Source organism: Schistocerca cancellata, chromosome 7 (assembly GCF_023864275.1).
Source record: "Schistocerca cancellata isolate TAMUIC-IGC-003103 chromosome 7, iqSchCanc2.1, whole genome shotgun sequence".
In the NCBI taxonomy this organism is placed as follows: Eukaryota; Metazoa; Arthropoda; class Insecta; order Orthoptera; family Acrididae; genus Schistocerca; species Schistocerca cancellata.
The window spans coordinates 383,199,412-383,212,939 of record NC_064632.1 but is presented as its reverse complement, the minus strand read 5'-3'; the positions used below and the strand labels follow the sequence as shown (position 1 = coordinate 383,212,939).

Sequence of the window (13,528 nt, the reverse complement as noted above, 5' to 3'; positions counted from 1 at the left end):
TCGCCACCAACACCAATCACCAGCTCCCTTAACACCAGATGCTTCGAGATAGCGACGGAGAGGGTACAGACATGTTGAGGAAGCACTTAGGGCAATAACAATAACATGAAGACCAACGGCACACTGGAAATGCAGGTTGCAACCAGGTTGGACTTCAGGAGGACAACGTGCAGCATGGACATTTCATATGTCACGACACTGCTAGACAACAGAAGAGTGTGGGGAGAATCACAATATGACGAGACGACAATGAAGGTACAAAAAATTACTAAGATTTACAAACTCATCAAGTAACAGTTGAAAAGGCAGTCAGATTCTACAAATCCTATATCACTCCTACACTAAAATTCACATATTCCTAGCCCAAGAAGAACAGATGAATGCAAGAAAGAAGAGACGAACAGAAGATGTAAGATGAAGAAGGGCAGAGGACAGCAAGATACCTTTCTTTCCTATCCTACAAAGCAAATTGCTGCAAACGTCTTTCCATGAACTTTGAGGCAAAGCAACTACTACAACCACCTCTCCAAAAATAAACCTTGAATCGTCAAAGAAATACAAGCGAACGGCAAACGGAATATTAAATCGTACCAACCAACATTATCTAGAAATAGATTCTACAAAATGAACAGTGTTCTCCCTACCACATCATCAAATTGCCATACCGAACTAGGTGTGAAGTACCAAGACGTCACAGCACAATATTGGGTGACGATCGTCGGTAGTCAGCTACAATCATCGAAACTGCCACACCGTCCTAAGTGTGACAGCAAAGAAGTACCAAGACATCACTGTTTATGCAGTAAACCACAGTCATCATCATTGGTTAAAAGTACCACTCCATGATGACAATGTCAACAAGTAAGACCTGGCATCGCGTGCTAGAGTGCTTCTCTCATGATTTGTGACACCCATACAAATGAGTCGAGGCCTTCCAGCATTTCAGTGGGGATCATCGAGCACAGATCTGACGCAGCATAAAAAAAAAGAAATAATAATAATAAAACACAAATGTAGAGTTAAGAAAATGATATTTTTGTAAAAGTACCTTTTTCCTTTCTTGTAAAAGTAATTATTTTTATTATGTATGTGAAGTCCACAATTTATAGATACCTTAAACCTTTTGTAAAGAAACTTGGTTAGTATAATTATATAATCTCACAAACTCATGGAAAGTCTGTTTATTTCTTTTATATGTAAAATTAGAAAAGGATTTGTGCAGGATTTTTCTTCTTTAAGTAACATTCAAAAACACCTTTTTCGGGTAATAATATTAATACCGAGGATAGAATTAAGAGGAAACGCTTCTTCATTCTTAGAAAAAAAAACAAAAAAAAAACAGTGATACATAAAGGAAAAGATAATACCTAAATAAATAAAACAAAGTAACACAACAGAGCTTTTGCGAACATTTACGCAAGCTTAACTAAAGAAAAGTTATAACCACACTAAAACATGATACACTGTACACTTACGAGTTTAGAAAAATTAATATTGTAAAAACAAATTTTTGGAAATGAAAAAGAAAAACAGAGACACATATTGGCAACAACAAAGAATAACAACCTATGTAAAGCCAATATTTGCCTAACAACAAAACATAAATGGTAGAATTAAAAAAATAGAAACAATAGCTATAAAGAAATCTTTAGAAAAAATTGTTAAGAATGGCTGAGAAAAGTTTATTGGAAAATCTAAAAGAACAATTTTTGCCTGACTTTGTCAATGTTTTCCTTGGCATTGACAAGCCCCAGATAAAAATTTTGTCAGAAGGAGGGAGGTATGTAAGACGTCGTAGTCTCCTGACCTTCATTGCTTACATATTCCACCCTCACAATCATATTCCGCACATCAAGATGCTTCATTCGAACCCAAACTCGATAAGATAAAGTCAATGTCGTATGAATTCATGTAGACAATATGCAATTAACAAATAAGCGCACCGTGGTTGAAATACTCGAGGCTGGCGTACACACATACATTCCAGACACGACGGTCACAGAAGCTTTTAATTCAGGAGAGAAACCGCACAAGGGGACGCCGGTCCCTTCAGAGGACGACCCAGCCTATGTCAGCCGGTGACTGCCCATGTAGCGGGTAGCGTGGGCCCGACTGAAAGGGGGGAAAAACCCCGTGTTCGGCTTAAAAGCAAATTCCGCGACATTGTGTGGGAGCGGCCAGCCTACGCATTCTTTACACATAGCACGCAGTTTCAGAGATTTTCACAGGGAGACAGCAAACGCCAAACACCAATGCTACAGGTTTCCGGATTGGTCGCCTTAAACGAAACGTCATTCTCCCGTTTTAGAAGAGCAATGCTGATTGGCAGACGATATTTCTGATGCCTTGAGCTGAAGGAATAATGGAAGAGACCGAGAGATACACCCCTTCACGTCTGGCATGCAGAGGCGCCGTTCCGTTGTCGCTCTTGGAGCGAGGAACAAGTCTCTCCTCAGAACTTCACTGGGAGAGCACCTCTGTCGAGAGTGAATCGAGTGCTACTCAATATTGAGTCATTGCGATTAAGCATTGTTCACTGTGTTGGCCGACACACTTATTGTGCGGTGTGAACAGAGTTATAGTTAAACGCCTGCGAGCGAATTTTGAGTGGCATCACGGTGGACTGGTTATCTTACAGTGTACCACGCCAATAGTTAGACTAGGGGCGAATAGGAATCCTTGACTTCATCAAGGCATAGAGAGAGTTTGATTGGCCAAGGTCAATCAAGGTAGAACGAGAGTTATCTTATTTGTCAGCAGCGAGCGGCGCAAGCAGCAGTCATCGCAGCTTACGGTATTGTGCGCTACATCTGTTGCGAGCCCCATATTTCCTCCACAACAGTACACTTCACTGCATTTCACACGCGACAGCCTCGACCGTACCTAGCAACATTCTAAAGGATAGTTATTCGAGTTGAGTAGGCGCGCCTCTCAGCCATTTTGCCAAGTCAACAACCATCTTAAACTTTGTATAGAAATTTCATTAGCGAATACTATCCTTGAGAGGTAACTTAACATTCCGAAAAGAACCAGGATATAACTTGTTCAATTCATAACTAAAAGTGCCCTTGTGATTTTTCAGAATTTTTGCAAAATAAATAATAACGTTCGTTAGCTTCATGTTTTTCTTACACTAACTAGCACTTCTCCAGTACCCAAATATCCCACTAGTTACGTAAGAAATTTTGTGAATTTTTGTGTCATTTCCTTACGGCGGACGACTCCAGAAGATATTTATTGCTGAAAGTTTTTCAGGCATTTCTCTTTAGAACGTTAAGAGCGTCTGTCTGACTTCTGTAGTAGTGTGGGGGTGGAAATTGCATCTTGCAGGAGCCACAGGGTAAAGGGTACACCTCAGATTAATCCGTTGCGCAGAATGACTGAATAACAGATCAACCTCAGACCTCAGACCTTTCACAGTAATCGGAGAGATATTAAAATTATTTCATATTCCGTCGTATTTACTTTGAAACGCAGGTTTGGTACCCATGTGAACACTGAAGACAGGTCGTCATTCATCTGGATGACGGCAGTTTTTACTTCTTCAGGGCATCGCTGTAATAATGAAATTCGCAGGAGAACAGAACCAACTAGATTTCATTGACATAACAGGAGGGCAGTTGCGGGTCGAGGCCCACCCCTTGGGGCACTTCCTGTTTATCACGTAGCTTTTAAACCACAACGTCTTAAAAAATTAACTTGCCGTATTTTTATTAGCAGTATATCATATCTGAACGTATCCAATCCTTTTGCTTAAATATAATATCATCAGTACTGGGGTTTCGTGGTTGCCTATGGCATATTTAAGGACATCAGTTATGCTACGTAGAGCAGTAGTTCGTGCTATAGTGTTTAAGAGAATTAGGCAGTCAACTGTGTTGAATGTGACTAAGTATCCATTCAGTAGACAATAAAAATATATTAATATATTCCTGGGCTAAAAAAATGATAATTGGCCAGTAATCACAAGCTGATAATGTTTTTTTCTCAGGTTTAGAACGGACCGTATATTGTTTCCATTGTGAGTCATATATCCCATTTACGAACGAAATATTTAATACAACTGTCAAAAGGAAGAATTGCAGGGAAGACATTGAGGGGTAGAGAGAGAAGTGAAAGCATCAGATATGGATGTAAAGTGGACTCCGTTAATGAGTGAATACATAGTAGAAAGCTTGCATAGAACGAACATATAGACAAGGTGAATGAACAGAAGGTAGTGAAAATCGTAAGAAATAAATCGAGAGCTGGTAAAAGGAATACTAGCTGTCCAGAGAAAATGGAGTGACAACCTCAGGATAAACTGAGAGGTACTAGAGGAAACAGACTTTAGACTAGGAAGAAAGGAAGGAAGGAAGAATAATACGAAGAAGAAGAAGAAAACTGTCGAAACAGAGCGACGTTTAAGATCTTCGTTATACTGATGGCATTACCTCTCGCTATTGAGGAAAACGTTATTGTTTTTATTGTCTTTAGTGTAACGAGTTTTTGGTGTAAAGTGCCTACGTTAGATACGTATATGGTCTGAGGGCACTCTCCGAGTTCTGGCCGAGACGGGCCAATCAGGACCAACGCCGTGTCACCCTCTGTCAATGGATTCCTTTGTGTGCGGTATGGAGGAGCATGGTGTCAGCAGACAGTTCTCCCCGCTATTGTAGGCTTTCCTGAGCTTGGAGCCGCTACTTCTCATTCAAGTAGCTCCTCAGCTGGCATCACGAGACTGAGTGCAATCCGTTCCAGTCTTCCGAAAAGGAAAACTCCCTGGCAGTACCAGGAATCGAACCCGTGTCCTCCACACAGCGGCCAGATGCATTGACCACTGAGCTATGGAGGCAATAATTAATTGCAGCGTGGGAGCTTACATGTGACGACAAAAAAAGCAAGTAATTCAGTTCTTCAGTTCTTACATGAACCACATTTTTTGATTTTATATTTCCGATGCCCATACTACGGACTTTCTTCCACAGAATAGCATGCGTCATATCGCTATTCCTCAGTTAGCATTCAATTTGTCTCTCTGGCGCGCGATCGGTGGCAGTTGCCACGAAAAGAGAATGTTGGGATCCCCCGACATTATATGAAAGAAGTCTGCATTACCCATCGGACTGTGGAGCAATAAAAGCCAACTACACGGAACAGTCATATCAATGTGACCACCGCCTGGGTTCGACATTAACGCGCTGTAACCATCCTTAGTCTGCGGGTGTCAGTGCTTGCAGTGGAATATACAAGGTGTTACAAAAAGGTACGGCCAAACTTTCAGGAAACATTCCTCACACACAAATAAAGAAAAGATGTTATGTGTAATTTCCATGTTAGAGCTCATTTTAGTTTCGTCAGTGTGTACTGTACTTCCTCGATTCACCGCCAGTTGGCCCAATAGAAGGAAGGTAATGTTGACTTCGGTGCTTGTGTTGACATGCGACTCATTGCTCTACAGTACTAGCATCAAGCACATCAGTACAGGTTAGTGTTCATCATTAACGTGGTTTTGCAGTCAGTGCAATGTTTACAAATGCGGAGTTGGCAGATGCCCATTTGATGTATGGATTAGCACGGGGCAATAGCCGTGGCGCGGTACGTTTGTATCGAGACAGATTTCCAGAACGAATGTGTCCCGACAGGAAGACGTTCGAAGCAATTGATCGGCGTCTTAGGGAGCACGGAACATTCCAGCCTATGACTCGCGACTGGGGAAGACCTAGAACGGCGAGGACACCTGAAATGGACGAGGCAATTCTTGGTGTAGTAGACGATAATCCTAATGTCAGCGTCAGAGAAGTTGCTGCTGTACAACGTAACGTTGACCACGTCACTGTATGGAGAGTGCTACTGGAGAACCAGTTGTTTCCGTACCATGTACAGCGTGTGCAGGCACTATTAGCAACTGATTGGCCTCCACGGGTACACTTCTGCGAATGGACCATCCAACAATGTGTCAATCCTCATTTAAGTGCAAATGTTCTCTTTTCGAATGAGGCTTCATTCCAACGTGACCAAATTGTAAATTTTCACAATCAACATGTGTGGGCTGACGAGAATCCGCACGCAATTGTGCAATCACGTCATCAACACAGATTTTCTGTGAACGTTTGGGCAGGCATTGTTGGTGATGTCTTGATTGGGCCCCATGTTCTTCCACCTACGCTCAATGGAGCACGTTATCATGATTTCATACGGGATACTCTACCTGTGCTGCTAGAACATGTGCCTTTGCAAGTACGACACAACATGTGGTTCATGCACGATGGAGCTCCCGCATATTTCAGTCGAAGTGTTCGTACGCTTCTCAACAACAGATTCGGTGACCGATGGATTGGTAGAGGCGGACCAATTCCATGGCCTCCACTCTCTCCTGACCTCAACCCTCTTGACTTTCATTTGTGGGGGCATTTGAAAGCTCTTGTCTACGCAACCCCGGTACCAAATGTAGAGACTCTTCGTGCTCGTATTGTGGACGGCTGTGAAACAATACGCCATTCTCCAGGGCTGCATCAGCGCATCAGGGATTCCATGCGACGGAGGGTGGATGCATGTATCCTCGCTAACGGAGGACATTTTGAACATTTCCTGTAACAAAGTGTTTGAGGTCACGCTGGTTCCTTCTGTTGCTGTGTGTTTCCATTCCATGATTAAAGTGATTTGAAGAGAAGTAATAAAATGAGCTCTAACATGGAAAGTAAGCGTTTCAGGACACATGTCCACATAACATATTTTCTTTCTTTGTGTGTGAGGAATGTTTCCTGAAAGTTTGGCCGTACCTTTTTGTAACACCCTGTATAAAGCAGTATAAATTTGAAAACTGAATAAATCAATGAATAATGTAGATAGAGAGGTACAAATTGACACACATGCCTGGATTGACATGGGGTTTCATTAGAACCAAAAAAATAGAAACGTTCAAAAAATGTCCGAGAGATGGCACTTCATCTGATCAGAATAGCAATAATTAGCATAACAAAGTAAGATAAAGCAAAGATGATGATCTTTACAGGAAATGCTCAATATGTCCACCATCATTCGTCAACAATAGCTGTGCTCGAGTAATAATGTTGTGAACAGCACTGTAAAGCATGTCCGGAGTTATGGTGAGGCATTGGCGTCGGATGTTGTCTTTCAGCATCCCTAGAGATGTCGGTCGATCACGATACACTTGCGACTTCAGGTAACCCCAAAGCCAATAATCACGCGGACTGAGGTCTGGGGGCCTGGGAGGCCAAACATTACGAAAGTGGTGGCTGAGTACAGGATCATCACCAAACGACGAGCGCAAGAGATCTTTCACGTGTTTAGCAATATGGGGAGTTTTTTTGGTTCTAATAAAACCCCATGTCATTCCAAGCATGTGTGTCAATTTTTACCTTCTACATTATTCCGTGGTTTATTAAGTTTTCAAATTTATACTGACTTTTTGATCACCCAGTGCATGAGTTCAAGTTTATAACCCGCACTAATTTGCTTAAACTGTGCATTGGACGTATCCTTTGCCCTATAATCGGCACACACGTACACACATCACGAAATAATTGCCTGTTACTGTTCCATACTGAGAGAGACAGACTCCTATTATAAGCTCACCAGACAAAAAATTACCAACTGACTTGTCGCAGTAGTAACACAGGTTCCCGTCAGATCACCAAAGTTAAACGTTGTTGGGGTCCACTAGCACCTGTGTGGGTGACCGTCCAGAACTGCCGAGCCCTGGTGTCAGGCAGGGTGCACTTAGTGAGGCCAATTGAGGAGCTTCTTCTTCTTTCTTGGCTCTACAGCTCATGATGTGCCTTGGCCTATTCTACAATTTCCTTCACTCTCTCTCAGACGTTAGCCAATACTCTCCAGTTTCTATAGCCCATCTTCCTAAGATCTTAGATTACTCCATCTTCCCATTTGGCTCTCGGTCGACCACGTCCTCTCTGCCCTCCTGGCTTTCGTTGTAGTATTCTTTTTGGTACTTCTATATCATTCATGCGAGCCACATGTCCCGCCCACCTCAGTCTGGATGATTTCACTATCCTTATGATGGGTTGGTCTTTGTATATTGTATACAACTCATGGTTGTATCTCCTCCTCCATCTTCCTCTTTCACAGATTGGGCCGATAATTCGTCTAAGTACCTTTCTTTCAAATGCATCCAGTGTTTCAATATCTTTAGTTGTTAATGTCCAGGCTTCAGAGGCATATGTAAGCACTGGTCGTATAAGTGATTTATACATAGTTAGTCAGGAGCCTTGAGGATAGAAGTCTTGTTAGGGCAAAATAGGCTCTGTTGGCCAGTATTAATCTCTGCTTAATTTGAAAGGAGGTATCATTTAGATGTGTAACTGTCGAGCCCAGATACTTGAAATGTTCAACTCTCTCAAATGTATAATTGCCCATTGTTATTGCATTTGGCATATTTTCTCTATATGCTTTTCCAGCTGCCATATATTTTGTTTTTTGTTCATTAATAATTAACCCCATGTTCCTACTGGCCTGTTCAAGAGCTGTAAATGTCTCTTCCATTGCTTTTTGGGTTCTTGCTATTATATCTATGTCATCTGCGTAGGCCAATATCTGCACCGATTTATAGAAGATCGTTCCTCTGTTCAGAAGGTTTGCGTTTCTCATCACGTTCTCCAGGGCGTAATTAAAGAGAAGGCATGCAAATGCATCCCCTTGTCGCACTCCATTTTTAATACTCAATATGTTGGACATCATTCCTCCTATTCTTACACTACCTTCCGTCCCATATATAAGAAAGGAGATAAGATGGAGTGTGGCAATTACAGAGGGATCACACTACTTAATTTGGGATATGCACTATTCGACAGAATACTCCCAACCATACAGAGGGAGACGGGGCCGTACCAATGCGGAATCCTTCCTGGGAAGTCAACCATAGATCAAACATTCACCTTAAGACAAATCCTGGAAAAAACAAACGAATTTGGAGTTGGCACGCATCACCTCTTTATAGATTTCAAAGCAGCTTATGATAGCATAAATAGAGAGCTGTTACAGGGTGTTTCAAAAATGACCGGTATATTTGAAACGGCAATAAAAACTAAACGAGCAGCGATAGAAATACACCGATTGTTGCAATATGCTTGGGACAACAGTACATTTTCAGGCGGACAAACTTCCGAAATTACAATAGTTACAATTTTCAACAACAGATGGCGCTGCAAGTGATGTGAAAGATATAGACGACAACGCAGTCTGTGGGTGCGCCATTCTGTACGTCGTCTTTCTGCTGTAAGCGTGTGCTGTTCACAACGTGCAAGTGTGCTGTAGACAACATGGTTTATTCCTTAGAACAGAGGATTTTTCTGGTGTTGGAATTCCACCGCCTAGAACACAGTTTTGTTGCAACAAGACGAAGTTTTCAACGGAGGTTTAATGTAACCAAAGGACCGAAAAGCGATACAATAAAGGATGTTTGAAAAATTTCAACGGACTGGGAACGTGACGGATGAATGTGCTGGAAAGGTAGGGCGACCGCGTACGGCAACCACAGAGGGCAACGCGCAGCTAGTGCAGCAGGTGATCCAACAGCGGCCTCGGGTTTCCGTTCGCCGTGTTGCAGCTGCGGTCCAAATGACGCCAACGTCCACGTATCGTCTCATGCACCAGAGTTTACACCTCTATCCATACAAAATTCAAACGCGGCAACCCCTCAGCGCCGCTACCATTGCTGCACGAGAGACATTCGCTAACGATGTAGTGCACAGGATTGATGACGGCGATATGCATGTGGACAGCATTTGGTTTACTGATGAAGCTTATTTTTACCTGGACGGCTTCGTCAATAAACAGAACTGGAGCATATGGGTAACCAAAAAGCCCCATGTTGCAATCCCATCGTCCCTGCATCCTCAAAAAGTACTGGTCTGGGCCGCCATTTCTACCAAAGGAATCATTGGCCCATTTTTCAGATCCGAAACGATTACTGCATCACGCTATCTGGACATTCTTCGTGAATTTGTGGCGGTACAAACTGCCTTAGACGACACTGCGAACACCTCGTGGTTTATGCAAGATGGTGCCCGGCCACATCGCACGGCCGATGTCTTTAATTTCCTGAATGAATATTTCGATGATCGTGTGATTGCTTTGGGCTATCCTAAACATACAGGAGGCGGCGTGGATTGGCCTCCCTATTCGCCAGACATGAACCCCTGTGACTTCTTTCTGTGGGGACACTTGAAAGACCAGGTGTACCGTCAGAATCCAGAAACAATTGAACAGCTGAAGCAGTACATCTCATCTGCATGTGAAGCCATTCCGCCAGACACGTTGTCAAAGGCTTCTGGTAAATTCATTCAGAGACTACGCCATATTATTGCTACGCATGGTGGATATGTGGAAAATATCGTACTATAGAGTTTCCCAGACCGCAGCGCCATCTGTTGTTGAAAATTGTAACTACTGTAATTTCGAAAGTTTGTCTGCCTGAAAATGTACTGTTGTCCCAAGCATATTGCAACAAACGGTGTATTTCTATCGCTGCTCGTTTAGTTTTTTTGCCGTTTCAAATATACCGGTCATTTTTGAAACACCCTGTATATCAAGCTCTAGAATGACAATGACCAATTGAGGAGGTACTTGGCTGAAACGCAGCGGCTGCGATCATGAAAGCTGATAACGGCCGGGAGATCAGTGTTCTGACCACACGCCCTTCCATATCTGCATCCAGTGGCACCTAAAGGCTGAGGATGACTCGGCGGTCTGTCGATACCGTTAGGCCTTCCAAGTCCCATCCAGACGGCGATTAAGCATAAAATTAATCACCCTCTGTGCACGTACAGACGAATCGTTAAGCCTTTACAGATGGCACAGCGATTGAGTCATGCCCAACCGTCCTAACACTGCCTCTAACTTAGCACAAGGCACCAGTTAGTGAGACATTTTTATGTTTGAAGCGGACATTGTACGTGTAAATTGGTAAATAAAGGACATGACAGAGTGGAAACTGTGTTTGCCCATTCCATGAAGTGTGTGAAGTTGCTTGATTTGTTAGAGTTCAAAGCGTCTACAAACTTGTGGTGTAAGGCACGCGGTGGCCACGAAACACGTGGTCGGAAAATGATCCTGACAGGGGAACTGGAGACGCATTTCACGGCTTGTGAAGCGTAATCGCTCTAAACACAAGGTCCATCCTAATCTGCGCTCCACTAAGGAAGTGTTGTGGAGTGAGGCAGCGGTACAGTTGGCGGCCTGCCACGGCGAGGGGCGCTTGCCTCGGTCGCTGCCTGCCGTGGGCTGCGGCGGCGGCTGCGGGGCCGGCAGCGGGGGCGGCGTGGCGCGGCTCTGCATGGCGCGCGCGCGCTGCCCCTGGCCCGGCGGCAGGCCGGCGCCGGCGTGCGGCTGCGCGCTCTCCTCGTTGCTGCGCCAGTACACCGTCGACACGCTGGCCAGGCACTTCAGCTTGAGGTCGCCGCCCTGGAAGTGCTGCGCCGTCGCCACGAACTCCAGGCCCAGCACTGACGTCGCCAGGCCATCGTCGTCCGTCGTCGTCTCAGGCCCGCGCAGCAGCGACTCGTTCGCCTTCGGAAACATTGAGGCCGCCATTAGCCGAGAGCAACTAGTTACACCACTAATCGTAAGGGGTTTCATGAACTGCTCAACTTGTTGTGCAACTTTCGAACAATAAAAGAATATTTTAACTGGGCTCCATTCCATTCTTCCAGTTCCTCCTCACTTGTGTTTCGTATCGTTATGAATGATGTTGTTTAACTTTGTGTTCTGCCTTACAGCACGACTTGTCATGGGGGAAGCCTCATCAGACAGGTCCACCGCATGAGCGTCTAGGAAAGTGATTCCTGAGATGGTTTCCCGTTGCCTTCCACTGGTGATGATTAAATGATAACGAGGACAACACAACACCCAGTCCCTGAGCGGAGAAAATCTCCGACCCAGCCGGGAATCTAACCCGGGCCCCTTGGCGTGATAGACTACCGCGCTGACCACTCAGCTATCGGGGCGGCCTGATGTTGCTTAAGTAACCTGTTTCACTTTGCTACTTTATAGTGATGACGATACAGTGTTATGCAAACGCAACTCCTTTCCACCTTTCCCACCTGTCACTATTTAAGGGGAGTGGAATCATACCTTACATATGTTTGATTGGCAATGCATATTTTCCTTCCTGTTAGTTAAACTGTGCACTCAAAGAAGGTTTTAGGGTATTATTATTCGCTTTTAACACAATTTTAGCACTGTTTCATGCCTATATTATTATCTCTAAGAGTAACGATTTGTCACCTAGACTTATATACACCCCTATTTTATTCAAAAGTGTGGTATTGAGCTGTAATGGAAATAACCGTGTAAATTGTTTGTACCATATAAACTGCTAAGTCAAGGTAAATTGAATCTTAATGAAAATGAACGAAATTTAACTAGTTTTAATCAAGTCATCCTTTATGTAATATGTTTATAATATATTTATTTTGTACAATAGCTCAGAGACCACTGATGTCTCACATTGTTTGTTTCATGTATGCTGTGTTATATAGGGCCTGTAGATGGCGTTGACACAACGTCGAAATTAGTAGCCAAATAAATATTAAATCTTAAATAAAAGAAGCGATCGAGATTAAAATTTTATAAAACTCGGTGTACGTAAGTGTTGTGTATGTGCATGTGCATGTACATGCGTACACTCATGTTAAGAAAAAAGAAACACCTTGGAACACCTTGGACGACTACAGATAGTAGTTCATATTCACAAGACATGTACATTAGTAAGTTCTGCAGAAACAACTAGCATTTGAACGAAGTCGGCACGCGGATTCAAGGTCAAGATCGAGATCACGTCGCAACGCCACGGATCAGTAAAATATGCCTGCGGCTCCAGTTGTCGCTATAAACCGAAGATAATGGATCAATATGACTCACGCAGACGTGCAGCACACCTCGCAGACGTGTGCGCGAACCGTACCGTCAAATGAGTGAGTTTGAAAGAGGGTACATTATTGACATGAGAGAATTTGATGCATCCATCCGGGAAATTGTTGCTCGTATGCGACGAAGTGTTTCGTCAGTGCAATGGGTAAGATCAAAATGGTTCACGAAAGGCCATAGAACACGGCACGGCGATATGGGTCAGATCGCACTACCTAGACTCTCCTCCTCCCCCCCCCCCCCCCCCACCCTCATCCGAATGGAACTGTGGGGCAGGGGACAGATCTGCTTCCTCCTCGGGTTTGATGCAACATTGGAACTGTGTAACACATCGTACGCTGTCAGTGGTGACAGCCAGTCGCCTTTTATTACAGCACGCGTTTCGTGCACGTTGACCACTTCTGCGCCTACCGTTGATGAATGTGCAGAAACATGATAGATGCAGTGGTGCACGGAACAACGTTGCTGTGGACAGCAATGACAGCAGACAGTGTTTTCGGACAAATCGAAGTTGTGTTTGTTTGAAAACGGTGACCTCATTTTCGTTCGCCGCAGAGGCGGGTGCGGCATCACAGTGACTGCATTCACACAAGATACACAGCGCCAACTCAAAGCCTTATTATATGAGGTGCTATTGGGTACA

General features: G+C 43.8%; 1 protein-coding gene across 1 annotated transcript in view; it reads right to left on the bottom strand.

Moving 5' to 3' along the window:
• LOC126092182 (uncharacterized) overlaps nt 1-13,528 on the bottom strand; it is a 183,779-nt gene that overhangs the window by 10,824 nt on the left and 159,427 nt on the right. The window contains exon 5 of the mRNA XM_049907658.1: nt 11,220-11,526. Within this exon, the coding sequence (XP_049763615.1) occupies nt 11,220-11,526 (307 nt within the window). The remainder of the gene's footprint in view (nt 1-11,219; nt 11,527-13,528) is intronic.